The sequence below is a fragment of the Aotus nancymaae genome, unplaced genomic scaffold (genome assembly GCF_030222135.1).
Source record: "Aotus nancymaae isolate 86718 unplaced genomic scaffold, 86718_ANA_hifiasm-v0.15.2.pri h1tg000049l, whole genome shotgun sequence".
Lineage (NCBI taxonomy): Eukaryota > Metazoa > Chordata > Mammalia > Primates > Aotidae > Aotus > Aotus nancymaae.
Genome location: NW_026988463.1, coordinates 1,815,680 through 1,827,781, shown reverse-complemented (window position 1 = coordinate 1,827,781; position 12,102 = coordinate 1,815,680). Strand labels below are relative to the sequence as shown.

Genomic DNA, 12,102 nt, shown 5'->3' with positions numbered 1-12,102 from the left:
TTGTGTCAATTCGGACTGCGGAACCGCCTCCCACCGGTCTCCAATGGGCGCGCGGGCTTTGTCGCCAACCCCTTGGAAGTTGACCAATAGAAACGTTGGGTCGGGATTGACAGGTCCTGAAACCTCTAGGCAGTAGCTTTGTCTCCCGACTCCCGCCCCCCTCGTCTGAAGCTCCGAGCCGGGCGTGCCCGCCCCTCGCCGCCGGAGCCAATGGGCGCAAGGGGCGGGGATTGTTTACGTCTCGCGCCTGGGCGGAAAGTGGGTCAGGGCCGGGCCGGCGGAGCGCGCGACGGGGGCTGCAGGTGAGCGGGGTGGGGAGGCGCGGGCCGCGGTCCTGGGCTCTGGGCGGGCGCGCTGACCTTGCGGGCGCGGCGGGAGCAGCGCGGCAAGGCCGCCGCCTTTGTTCCTCTCCGGAGGGCCGCGCCCGCGAGAGGCTTCCCAGGCGCCGCCGACTCCGGAGCCCGCGCGCCCGCAGGAGGGGACAGCTGGGCCGGGCGGCCGCCGGGGAGGGCGGTTCCAGCTGCACCCGCACTCGCCTGGGGCTGGGCAGGGCTCGGCGGGCCGGGCGCTGCGATCCACCCCGGCCTCCCTACGACCCGGTTCCAGCGGGCGTTGCCACTCCCGAGCCCGGCGCAAGGGTCGGCTGTGGAAGGCGAGGCGGAACCCGCGGGGCGCAGGGCGGGGACCCCGGAGCTGGCGAGGGGCCAGGCAGGTGGCTGGGGACGCGCGGACCTGGCCCTCGCAGCCTTTTGCATTCTATGCCGGCACAGCGGCCAGCGCTCGACAGGTTGTCAGATTTGCGTCTCACGAGGAGCCTTGGCGGTAGCGAGCGGAGAGGAAGGCGGGCTGCGCGGCCCAGGAGATGGTAGCGGGAGGAGGATGCAGGCGGGCCCGGCGGCCGGGCCGGGCAGGAGGGGAAGGAGGTGTCGGGGAGGGGTGACCACCGTGCTTCTGGCACGAGGAACTGGAAGGCCGGAGATGCCGTCTGTCAGACTGGATGACGGAGGAGGAGCGAGAGGAGGTTTGAGATGCCTGCGGGACAGGCGGGCGGGACAGCCAGGTTCACGAGGTGGAGCTGGAGAGAGGGGCTGGGATTCGCAGTCCGGAGTCATGGGTGTCTGGGTGGCGTTTCACAGGCTCTACCTAGGTTTTATTGAGCTGCTCAGATCCTGGAGTGAGGTATGGGCTCCTGAAGCGTTCCGGAGCCCTAGCTGGGCACCGGGGCCCCCCCTGCAGTCCCCACCTTCGAGTGGGTCTGTGGCCCAGCCTGGAAGGTCAGGGCTGGGTGCTCTGTGAGTCTTCCTTTGCCCAGAGCCTGTGTTTTCTTACAGATTCTCTCCACCATGACCAGACGCCCCCGGAGCAGCAGGGCCTGGCACTTCGTCCTGAGTGCAGCCCGGCGAGACGCGGAGGCCCGGGCTGTGGCTCTGGCAGGCTCCCCTAACTGGGGCTACGACTCTGATGGGCAGGTAGGTCCCAGCAGGTGAGGTGGACCTGGTTGGGCTAAGGTGTGGAGATGCCCTAGGCAGGCAGGCATTACCTGATCAGGGAATCATAGGGAAACATGCTTCTGAGGCCAGAGCACCAGGACAACCCTGGGCCTGTCTCCTGGGTGCACCACGTTCAGTGAGACTCTTCAGTTTGGCAAAGGACACACAGCCTCAGGGGTGACAGGACCTCCAAATAGACTGCATCCTTCACTGTGCTCTCTCCTGGTAAAAGCATGGTGTATGGAGAGGTTGGTATTTGCTTTTGGTTCATTCAACAGAAACTCCGCTCTGGGGCTGGGCACTGTGGCTCACACCTATAATTCTAGCACTTTGGGAGGCTGAAGCAGGAGGATCACTTGAGCCCAGGAGTTTGAGACCAGCCTGGGCAACACAGTGAAACTCTGTCTCCACAAAAATTTTAAAAATTTGCCAGGTATGGTGGCATGTGCCTGTAGTTCCAGCTACTCAGGAGGCTGAGGTGGGAGGATCGCTTGAACCAGGGAGGTCAAGGCTGCAGTGAACTGTGAACATACCACTGCATTCTAGCCCGGGTGACAGAGCTAGACCCCGACTGGAAAAAAGAAAAATTATTTGGTTTACCCAGCCGGTTTCTGGGGTGACCACAGTCAGCTTGTTGTGTGTCCTTCCAGACGTTTATTCTGCCGGTACAAACACACATGCTCTGTTCACATATATGTGTGTTAAAAATTAAGATCGTTATAGAAATTTCTGCACCTTCCCCTGCTCAGGGAGGCCCAGGAACCTGAAGGCGGTCAGAACAGCTCAGGTGTTTGTCTGTAGTATGGCTGGTCTGATATGCCTGTGGGCTTTGCAGGCAGAGCCACCTTCAGCCTAACCCCCACGTTGATAGGTCCTGGGGACAGCTGCCTGGCCTGAAGGGGTGCAGTGAGGCTAGGAGGGGTAGGGGTCCCAATGGGGGATCACTTCCCAATTGGTTTCCTGAGCTCTCCCTCGGAGGAGCACAAGTGTGGCTACGCCTTCCTGCCCCACTTCCTGCTGCCACAGGTCATGTACCCTGGAGCAGTCTGTCCCAGCCTTGCAGGCTCATGGCTGTGGGATGTGGGTGTGTCCACAGGCCAGTGTCTGACACATGCATGCTGCTTGTCCTTGGTCACCATGGGCTGTGTCCTTCCGGGGCTGCTGCTCGCGTGACCTGTCACAGCTGCTCTGCACTACTGTTCAGGTTCAGCCAGGTGTCCTGGGAGGGGCTGGGCTCCTCTGAGTAAGGACTCCCTGAGCCCAGTGGGTCCACTAGGTCTTGGGGGCATGTTGGGAAACAGGGTTCTTACCCACCAGGTGGGCACTGTCCTGGGCTCTCCTGAAGCTCCCTGCTCCAGCAGGGGAAAGGCCCCAACCTGCCTTCCCACCCGCCTCCAGGTCACGTGGCCTGGAGCACTGTCCTGGGCCCGCCTCGGCCACACAGGCTCGTGACTGTGGGATGCAGGCCTGCCTGCGGGCTGGGTAGTGTCTTGACACACATTGTGTGTCCTCTGTCACCAAATGGGCCTGCGTATATTGTGGGCAGGAGGCGAGTACCTCCCTTCCTTCTGCCAGAAGCTAGCAGGAGTGTAGCCTGTCTTCTCTCCAGGAAGCTTGGCCCTGGGCCTACAGTGGGAGTGGTCAGTTCTGTGTCCTGGCTGCTTGCTCTGTGGGCCTGCCCTGGCTTTGGGGACCCCCACCTCTAGGCAGTGGGGTAGAGTACTCTGCGCTTGCCTTGTCTGTGGGGTGGGGCTGTCCCCTCCGGAGAGAACAGTGGCCTGGCGTGAAGCTGGCTTTGGAGAGGTCCATGTTCACCTGAAAGCTGGCGGCATCCCGTGTCATGGTTCCCTGTGGCTTCTGGGGGACACATCACCCTCTGGAACAGCTCCCAACCTGTGCCCTAACTGTCCCAAGGCCTCTGCCATGGGGATGCCTCGCTCACTTAGCGCTCTCCCTGCTGACCCCCTGGTCCATTTAGCCCCTGGGTGTGACAGGGAGGAGGCTGGGAGGGGTGCCACCTCCCACAAGGAGCTTACATTCCCATGGGAGGAAGCCAAGAATCCGGACAAAGAACTTCAGAGAAGCAGCACAAGGAGAAGAATGGAAGAGGGATGAAGGGCCTGGAGAAGCCTTAGGGAGGTGACAGCTGAAGGTGGCATCAGGAGGGGTGGGGCCTGTAGTGGGCACTGGGCAGCAGGACCCTGTGGTAAGGCAGGGTCTGCTCAGGCTACAGGAAGGTCACTGTGCCACAGTGTGGTAGGGGGCCAGGTGGCAGTGGCCTTGTCTGGGACCCCAGCAGGGCTGGCCAAGCAGGAAAGAAGGTGTCCACACCATTTCGCTCTGGACAGGTGGGCTGCGCTTGGGGCTCATCCCCTGTCTAGAAGCCACTTGGAGGCCAGCCAGCCTTGACTGTGCTCAGTAGCCGGGCCGCCAGGGTCCTCCTGCTCGTGCAGGATGGGGCAGAACTGGAGCCTGTTGGGAAGGAGACTGGGCTCTGCGCTTGGGATACCGTGGAATCCTTGGGGACCTGAACCCCTATCCTTTCCTGGGTGGGTGAGGGCCAGGGGAGGAAGGGACTCAGGCTGGGCCGGCAGAGGGCACGGGTGAGAGGGCAGAAGGCGAGGAACAGCTGGCTCTTCTCTCCCAGCACAGCGACTCGGACTCAGACCCCGAGTACTCCACGCTGCCGCCATCGATCCCCAGCGCGGTGCCCGTGACCGGCGAGTCGTTCTGCGACTGTGCTGGGCAGAGCGAGGCCTCCTTCTGCAGCAGCCTGCACTCAGCCCACCGGGGCAAAGACTGCCGCTGTGGAGAGGAAGACGAGTGTGAGCTCGGGACCTGGCGCCTGATGGGACGGCACTGGCGGGTGGGCCTGGGGGGCAGGCAGGGCGGAGCCCCTTGGAGCTCTCAGGGCTGCCCCAGCCTGGGCCTCTCTTGCAGATTTCGACTGGGTGTGGGATGACCTGAATAAGTCATCAGCCACCCTGCTGAGCTGTGACAACCGCAAGGTCAGCTTCCACATGGAGTACAGCTGCGGCACGGCGGCCATCCGGGGCACCAAGGAGCTTGGGGAGGGCCAGCACTTCTGGGAGATCAAGATGACCTCGCCTGTCTACGGCACCGACATGGTAAGTTGCCCTGGCCCAGGGTGCTTCTGGGCGGCCTGGCCCCAGCAGCCCAGCCCCACACCTTCTGCCTGGCCCCCGTTCCTAGATGGTGGGCATCGGGACGTCGGATGTGGACCTGGACAAATACCGCCACACGTTCTGCAGCCTGCTCGGCAGGGACGAGGACAGCTGGGGCCTCTCCTACACGGGTGCGTGAGGCCCAAGGTGGGGCAGGGCCAAGCCTGGGGCTCCTGGGCTCACCCCAACCCTGCTGCCCGCAGGCCTCCTCCACCACAAGGGCGACAAGACCAGCTTCTCCTCAAGGTTCGGCCAGGGCTCCATCATTGGCGTGCACCTGGATACCTGGCACGGGACGCTGACCTTCTTCAAGAACAGGAAGTGCATAGGTGAGGCAGTCACAGGACTTGCGCTTCTCCCAGCTGTCACTCTGAATGGAGGTCCCGAAGGAGGCGGCCACCCCAGCTCAGTGGACATGGAGGTTTCCTGAAAGGCTTCCTCCCAGAAGCATGAGGCCCTGGGGTCCCAGAGGGTCGGATGGTGAGGCCGGGCTGGAGTGGCAGGGCCAGCATGTGCACCCAGGTGACTGCAGCGTGAGGCCTGAGGGGCTGCACCTGGTAGCCGGCCCCTTCCCTACCCGGGGTTCAGGCTGGGCCCTCCCTTCCAGGCGTGGCAGCCACCAAGCTGCAGAACAAGAGGTTCTACCCGATGGTGTGCTCCACAGCGGCGCGCAGCAGCATGAAGGTCACCCGCTCCTGTGCCAGCGCCACCTCTCTCCAGTACCTTTGCTGCCACCGCCTGCGCCAGCTGCGGCCGGACTCTGGGGACACGCTGGAGGGCCTGCCCCTGCCACCAGGCCTCAAGCAGGTGCTGCACAACAAGCTGGGCTGGGTCCTGAGCATGAGCTGCAGCCGCCGCAAAGCCCCAGTGCCCGCTCCCCAGGTGGCAGCCTCGGCCCGGCCCAGCAGTCCCGAGCCCCGGCCCTGCCAGAGGAAGCGCTGCCGCCGGACCTGACCAACTTCCCAGTGGCTGCCTCCCTAGGCTGGGACAGCCGTGTTCTCTGTCCCTTCCAGCCACACTCCAGGGCGGAGCTGGATGAGCCGTCTCTCACCTCCTGAGGCGGGGTCAGTCCTTTCTGTGGGGGCTCCGGGCGGGGAAGCAGCTGCCTCAAGCCCCAGGTCTCCTGCCTGGAGCCCGCTGTTCCCACAGCGCCTTTGTTTTTCCTAACTTGCTCTGCATGCTGTCAGCGGCCGCCCTGCCGTCAGAGACCTAAGTGACTGCAATAAATGTAGAGTTGTTGTCTAACACCCCGTGGCGGGAGCCGAAACGTCCACACAGAGGCGGGGCTTTTGAGCATCCCGGGCATTCTCTCAGGCCTGGCTGCCCCTCCACATCCGTGGGAGTCTCCTACGGCTTCTGGCTGAGCGTGCCATACCCCAAGCCTCCAGGTGGCAGCGGGGCCCTGGTGCTGCCTTGGGCCCCTGCCGAGTGTGTGTGTGGAGAGGGGGTAGGGGAGACAGCCTTGCTGCCGGGCTCCCCTGTGGCCCGTGTGTGCAGGGCTCAGCAAAGGAACCACCAGCCTTTCCTGCCAGCTGCAAGCTGGAAGCCCCTCTTTCATTCCAGCTGCCTAAAACTTTCCCTGCAGCCACCTACCCTACCCCGAGATCAGACCTGCCCAGCCAGAGACTGAGGGTGCACATGTGGCTGGGGTCCTCCCCACCACCCTGCAGGGTGTCTGGTCTGTCCCTAAGGCTGCATGCTGTCCTGGTGGTCCCAGGTGTGGTCAGGAGCTCAGGTCCAGGAGGAGGTCAGGGTTGACCGTGGTCAGGAAGAGGCAGATGCGGCGAGAGAGGTCAGGCCCCACCCTGCGGGGCCGCCCATCTTCACTGGCCGTCACGGGGAGGTCAGCTAGGAGGCCTAGGCGCTCCCGCTCCGTGCTGCAGGCCACGAGCGCCTGGGGGCAGGCAGAGGCATGAGAGCACTTACCTGGGGACGGGGCCTCCACCTGCAAGGGTGCAAGGAGGGAGGGGCCCACCTGTTGTAAAAGGCGCGGGGACGGGAAGGCTGTGACCACAGCGTCGGCCACGGCTGGGCTGACCCGACTGAACTGCCTGATCTGCCTCCACCAGGCCCCTCGAAGCCCTGTGCCGTCTCTTGCCACCGGCTCGCCTGCTGCCCAGCGCCCTGCTGTGCAAAAGGAAAAGGCCTGGGATTCCCGGTACTGCCTGGAGACAGGGAGGGACAGAGAGAGGCCTTTGAGAGCCTGGGCACTCCTGAGCAGCAACCCAGTGCTGCTCTGCCCTCAAAGAGGCTGGGGAGGCACCAACGCAATGAGGCGATCCTGCCCCCTTCAGCCCAGGCGTCACGCACTTGAGGGGACACTGGGCGAGGGCCTTGGTGATGGCACACACGTGCTGACTCAGCTCCTCCCACGAGGCCACCAACAACACATCCAGGTTTGCCCAAAGCTGCAGGAGCACCAGAGCCTGGGGAGAGGCGAGCCGGTGGGCACGAGCAGGAGGAAGGCTCCCCAGGACACGGGCAGTGGGCACGAGCAGGAGGAGGGCTCCCCAGGACACGGCTGGTAGCTGCCCCACGTGCCACGCTGGGAGACAAGCCCAGCCAGCAGCCCAATCACCAGGACCCAGGCCACCTGACTCACCCAGCTCGGACAGACCCTCACCTCCTCCACCTCTGGCCAGCCCACGGCCACCTCGGCACCGGCCACCTGAGGGCTCTCTGGCTGTGTCCCACGGGGAACGTGCTGGCGAGACCTGAGCAGAGGTGACTGTCTCTCCCCGTTCCCCATGGGACCTGCCCTGCCCGAGCTCAGCCTCTGCCAGAGCCCACCTGGGGAAGTGGCATCAGCTGTGCCACAGCAACCCCAGAAGTGTGCCCACCTCCCCTGAACCCCCGTCCCAAGCAGCCCCACTGTAAGCATAAGAGTGAACGGTACCACAGGTAGGCATCCAGCCCAATGACAGCCAGGTGGGGCCGGGCGGTGATCTCGGGGGAGATCCAGGGCACCCAGCGGGTTGGGCCAGAGATCTAAAGATGACAATGCATGGCACAGTTGTTCACGGGAGGCTGCGGCTCAGGGCTATGGGCCACCGGGCCACGGCCTGTTTGCAGAAGAGCAGCAGGCCTGAGAAAGAGCCAGAGGTGCCAACGGGAGTCTCTGCTCCATTACCCCTTCTGAGAAAACCAGCTCTGTGCCTCCCATGAGGCCAAGGAAGCTAAGGAGAACCCCGGAATGGCTGCCTGGACACGTCTCACTTCCACCCCCACCCTCATTCCTGGTCTACCTCTCAGAAGCTTTCTCCATCCCACCCCAGAAACCTTTACGGTTTTGGATCAGAGAGGAGTCCCAGCCTGCCCCATGCCCCTTGCAGCCCCATCTACAAGGGCAGGGACTGACAGAGCAGGCGCCTCCGGGCTGGGAACCCACATCTCCTAACTGTGGAGAGGGACTCCTGCTGCCACCCGAGCACCTGGGTCAGTGTAGCCACGCCCTGCAGAAACTCCTCCGGCTCCAGCAGAAGCAGCAATTCCTGTTCACCTGCAGTCCACACTTCAGGAGGCAGCTGTGGGGACAACGGGAGGCTGCCTGTCTCAGCCCCGGGTGCCCCAGGGGCCCTTCCTGGGCAGTCCAGCAGCAACGTGGTTCGTGGCCCCAGCCAAGCGCAGGCCCTGCCAGACCTGCTCTACGGTGTTCCCTTTCCTGTCAAGGCCAAGCTCGGGACAGGTCTCCACAGCCTCACTCAGGCCGGAACCCTCTCCAGCCAGCTAGGTTCTTTACCAGCAGAACGGCTTGGGCACCTCCACTTCTCATCCTCCATCCTAGGTTTACCCATCCGCACCGCCCAGGGACAGCTTCAGGACTGAAAACAGTCGAGTCGGGGCTGGCCCTCGGGAACCCGCGACCACTCACGCTGCGGGGGCAGGGGTCGGGACTCGCTCGGGTCCACTGCAGGCTCCGCGCCGGGCGCTGGGGCTCGATGAGGCACTCGCAGCCCAGGGCCTCTAGGGCCTCCATCAGGACGTCGGCACCGGCGTCTTCCAGGAAGGCTGGGACCGGGGGAGAGGAGTGAGGTCACTGCCTCCTTCCACCCTCGTGGGCGCCCTACCTGGGCTGGGGGCCCGGGCCGGGGAGTTTGCATTCGGCACAAGCCCCCGACTGGGAAGCAGGTCCGGCCCCAGGGCCCTCAGCGCGCGCGCACCGCCCCGTCGGACGGAGGGTGCCGCCCGGCCGGGAAAGGTCTTTCCTACCCCGAGCATCGCCCGCGCGCTCCCCCGCACCTGGGTCCACGCGCACCGCAAGGCGCCTCAAGACCTGCTCCGGCCGCAGCAGCCGCAACGCCTCAGCCGCCGCCCTGCGCTCCCCAGCTGGGTCCCGGGCTCTCGCGGCGGCCTCCGAATGGGCGGGGCCCTCGGTGTCGGAGTCCGAGATCTCCCAGGTTGCAGGTCGCCGCTGGCCGCTCCGGCCGCGGCGAGAGGCCCCCGCCCTCCCGGGTCCAACCCGCGCCATGGCCAGGACAGCTTCTCCTTCGCTTCCGGTCGCGCCCGAACACTTTAGCCTAGGACACCGGCCTCTTCCGGTGGCGGGCGGGCCTGGGGACGCGCGGCGGCAGCGGCTTCCGGCCGCAGCGCTGAGCAGCTGGACTCACCATGGCGCGGAAGAAAGTGCGTCCGCGGCTGATCGCGGAGCTGGCACGCCGCGTGCGCGCCCTGCGGGAGCAGCAAAACCGGCCGCGCGACTCGCAGCTCTACGCCCTGGACTACGAGTCCCTGACGCGGCCGTTCTCCGGACGGCGGCTGCCGGTCCGGGCCTGGGTCGACGTGCGCCGCGAGAGCCGCCTCTTGCAGCTGCTCAACCGCCTCCCGCTCTTCGGCCTGGGCCGCTTGGTCACGCGCAAGTCCTGGCTGTGGCAGCACGACGAGCCGTGCTACTGGCGCCTTACGCGGGTGCGGCCCGACCACACGGCTCAGGTGCGTGCACCACGTCCGCACCCCTCTCCTGCAGTCGCCTGGTCTCCCCTCCCGGGCGGGCTCGCGGGGCGGTCCCGCCTCCCCTCTTTTCTGCAGGTTTGTGGGGCTGAGGCTCTCCCTTCCTGACCTCGGAGGCCGAGAGCCTTGCGAGTTGACCCACTTTCCTCTGGCTTTGCAGAACTTGGACCACGGGAAGGCCTGGGGCATCCTGACCTTCAAAGGTAAGGCTCGGGAGAGCAGGTGCTCGGCGGTCATTGCCAGCCACCGACGGCACAGCAAATGTGTGCAATACGCCTCTTTCCTTCCCCAGGGAAGACGGAGAGCGAGGCGCGGGAGATCGAACACGTCATGTATCATGACTGGCGGCTGGTGCCCAAGCACGAGGAGGAGGCCTTCACCGCGTTCACGCCGGCGCCCGAGGACAGCCTGCCCTCCGTGCCGTACCCCCCGCTCCTCCGGGCTATGATTCTCGCAGAACGACAGAAAAATGGAGACACAAGCACCGAGGAGCCCTTGCTGAATGTGCAGAGGATACGCGTAGAACCCTGGGACTACCCTGCAAAACAGGAGACCAAAGGAAGGGCCAAGGGCACCCCGGTCTAGAACGCCAGAACCAGCGGGTGGCCTGAGGGGTTGCTGATGAAAGAAACCATCCTTGGGTTACACCTGAGTCCGCCCCTCGGAGTTGGGAGTTCCCCCTCCGTGACGTGTTCTGACGGTCTGCATCGTAGTGGAGAGGACTGGGGCAAATCTCCAACTGTCTTTCCTCTGGCCCTGCCGCCCCAACACCCAACTCGGAGGGCACGCTGGGGAAAGCGGGAAGTGCTGGCCCCTTCTCCCATTGGAGCTCTTTCTGGTGGGATCCAGGCAGAAACTATGAAAGAGAATAAAGGAGGAAAGAAAAAAACGAAAGAAAACAAACAAAATAAAGGGGAATAAAAGAAGATAAACAGGCCAGGGTTGTGTTTTATTTGCGCGCTCTCTGCAGGACCCGGGAGAGAAAGGCTGACGCTGTGGTCACGACCCTGGTCTAGGGGCGCGAGCGGTGCGGGAGCAGGGCGTCGCGTGGGTGGAACCACCTGGGCGGGTTGTGGCGGGTACAGTTAGTGTCCGAGCCACTGGAGGAGACTTGGCCTCCGCAGCTGCTCTCCAGCCCCCTACGGCTGCTGGGTTCCGGGGTGCAAGTGAAGCGAGATTCCTCGCGGTTGTCCGCGGAGGCCGCGGCGCCGGGTCCAGGCCCCTTTAAGCGCACGCCCCGCCCCAGGCGCCGACGCTCCGCCCCGCAGAGCTCGCTCCCGTGCCGCCATCATGATCTGCTTGGTGCTGACCATCTTCGCCAACCTCTTCCCCGCGGGTGAGCTGCGCGGCGCGGCGCGGCGCGTGCCGGGGTCGGGCGGGCAGTGCTGGGCCGGCCTGACGCCCGGTCCCCGCCCGCCCCGCAGCCTGCACCGGCGCACACGAGCGCACCTTCCTGGCCGTGAAGCCGGACGGCGTGCAGCGGCGGCTGGTGGGCGAGATCGTGCGGCGCTTCGAGAGGAAGGGCTTTAAGCTGGTGGCGCTGAAGCTGGTGCAGGTCGGGGCGCGGGGCGCGGTGGAGGGACAGGGTGAGCGGGCGCGGGGCGGGGACCTGGGGACGCTTGGGTCCCAGGCGCGGGCGCAGGCGGCCTGACCCTTTCGCAGGCCTCCGAGGACCTTCTGCGCGAACACTACGCCGAGCTGCGCGAGCGCCCGTTCTACGGCCGCCTGGTTAAGTACATGGCCTCCGGGCCGGTGGTGGCCATGGTGAGTACCTGGGAAGCGGGCGGGCGGCCCCGGGACCTCCACCTCCGCGTGACACCGCCCCCGACCCGCCCGCACAGGTATGGCAGGGGCTGGACGTGGTGCGCGCCTCGCGGGCGCTCATCGGGGCCACGAACCCGGCCGACGCCCAGCCCGGCACCATCCGCGGGGATTTCTGCATCGAGGTTGGCAAGTAAGGCCGGACCCGGGGACGGTCCCAGCCCTGTCTGGCCTGCGTGGGACCCGTGCCCGAACTTTCCTTCTGCGCTCACGCGCGCCTCTGCCGCTTAGGAACCTGATTCACGGCAGCGACTCGGTGGAGAGTGCCCGCCGCGAGATCGCGCTCTGGTTCCGCGCAGAGGAGCTCCTGTGCTGGGAGGACAGTGCCGGGCACTGGCTGTATGAATAGCCCGGTGCGTGCACGTCGCAGAGACTCTGCGGCACCAGCCTCCTCCAGGGCCCAGGTGGCCAGGCTTTCGGACCCGCCCTGCAGCGCTTTGAACGTCCCTTCTGATGGGGTGCTGTACACATGTCAGGACGTTGCATCGAGGGTGGCATGGGACCCCCTCAATCCCTGGCGTACGGGGCTTACCGCCCGAGACGAGCTGCTCCAGTCAAAGCCTGCACGGCTCACCTGGAAACGTGCCAGGACACTCCTAGTGCCCAGCCCAAAGTGGTCCAACATTTCTTTTTATAATAAACTCCTAGTTTTCGTGTGG

The 12,102-nt window shown here is 65.0% G+C and overlaps 4 protein-coding genes across 6 annotated transcripts; 3 read left to right on the top strand and 1 right to left on the bottom strand.

The window, feature by feature from the left end:
• Positions 1 to 231: 231 nt before the first annotated feature.
• Positions 232 to 5,920, top strand: SPSB3 (splA/ryanodine receptor domain and SOCS box containing 3). 2 transcript variants are annotated; one of them, XM_021667217.2, is made up of 7 exons: positions 232 to 302; positions 1,332 to 1,469; positions 4,138 to 4,315; positions 4,431 to 4,618; positions 4,704 to 4,806; positions 4,879 to 5,004; positions 5,283 to 5,920. In XM_021667217.2, the coding sequence occupies exons 2-7, from the start codon at positions 1,344 to 1,346 to the stop codon at positions 5,627 to 5,629; spliced, it is 1,068 nt and encodes a 355-aa protein (XP_021522892.1). In that variant the 5' UTR covers positions 232 to 302; positions 1,332 to 1,343; the 3' UTR covers positions 5,630 to 5,920. The 2 variants fall into 2 exon arrangements, with proteins under 2 accessions (XP_021522892.1, XP_012297302.1); XM_012441879.3 differs by lacking the exon at positions 232 to 302 and adding an exon at positions 934 to 1,021.
• EME2 (essential meiotic structure-specific endonuclease subunit 2) lies at positions 5,570 to 9,143 on the bottom strand. The gene is made up of 8 exons (XM_012441878.3): positions 8,915 to 9,143; positions 8,547 to 8,683; positions 8,107 to 8,199; positions 7,572 to 7,663; positions 7,299 to 7,389; positions 6,986 to 7,101; positions 6,651 to 6,840; positions 5,570 to 6,569 (listed from the first exon to the last, which is right to left on the bottom strand). Exons 1-8 carry the CDS (start codon positions 9,141 to 9,143, stop codon positions 6,399 to 6,401), a joined length of 1,119 nt encoding a protein of 372 aa, XP_012297301.2. The 3' UTR covers positions 5,570 to 6,398.
• Positions 9,144 to 9,274: 131 nt separating this feature from the next.
• Positions 9,275 to 10,559, top strand: MRPS34 (mitochondrial ribosomal protein S34). Of its 2 annotated transcripts, none has more exons than XM_012441930.2 (3): positions 9,275 to 9,604; positions 9,783 to 9,825; positions 9,915 to 10,559. In XM_012441930.2, the coding sequence occupies exons 1-3, from the start codon at positions 9,284 to 9,286 to the stop codon at positions 10,205 to 10,207; spliced, it is 657 nt and encodes a 218-aa protein (XP_012297353.1). In that variant the 5' UTR covers positions 9,275 to 9,283; the 3' UTR covers positions 10,208 to 10,559. The 2 variants fall into 2 exon arrangements, with proteins under 2 accessions (XP_012297353.1, XP_012297352.1); XM_012441929.2 differs by having other exon boundaries at positions 9,284 to 9,604; positions 9,783 to 9,832; positions 9,901 to 10,559.
• Positions 10,560 to 10,904: 345 nt separating this feature from the next.
• On the top strand, positions 10,905 to 12,099 carry NME3 (NME/NM23 nucleoside diphosphate kinase 3). Its single transcript, XM_012441928.2, has 5 exons — positions 10,905 to 10,958; positions 11,047 to 11,177; positions 11,285 to 11,386; positions 11,464 to 11,576; positions 11,675 to 12,099. The coding sequence occupies exons 1-5, from the start codon at positions 10,913 to 10,915 to the stop codon at positions 11,790 to 11,792; spliced, it is 510 nt and encodes a 169-aa protein (XP_012297351.1). The 5' UTR covers positions 10,905 to 10,912; the 3' UTR covers positions 11,793 to 12,099.
• The last annotated feature ends 3 nt before the right edge of the window (positions 12,100 to 12,102 follow it).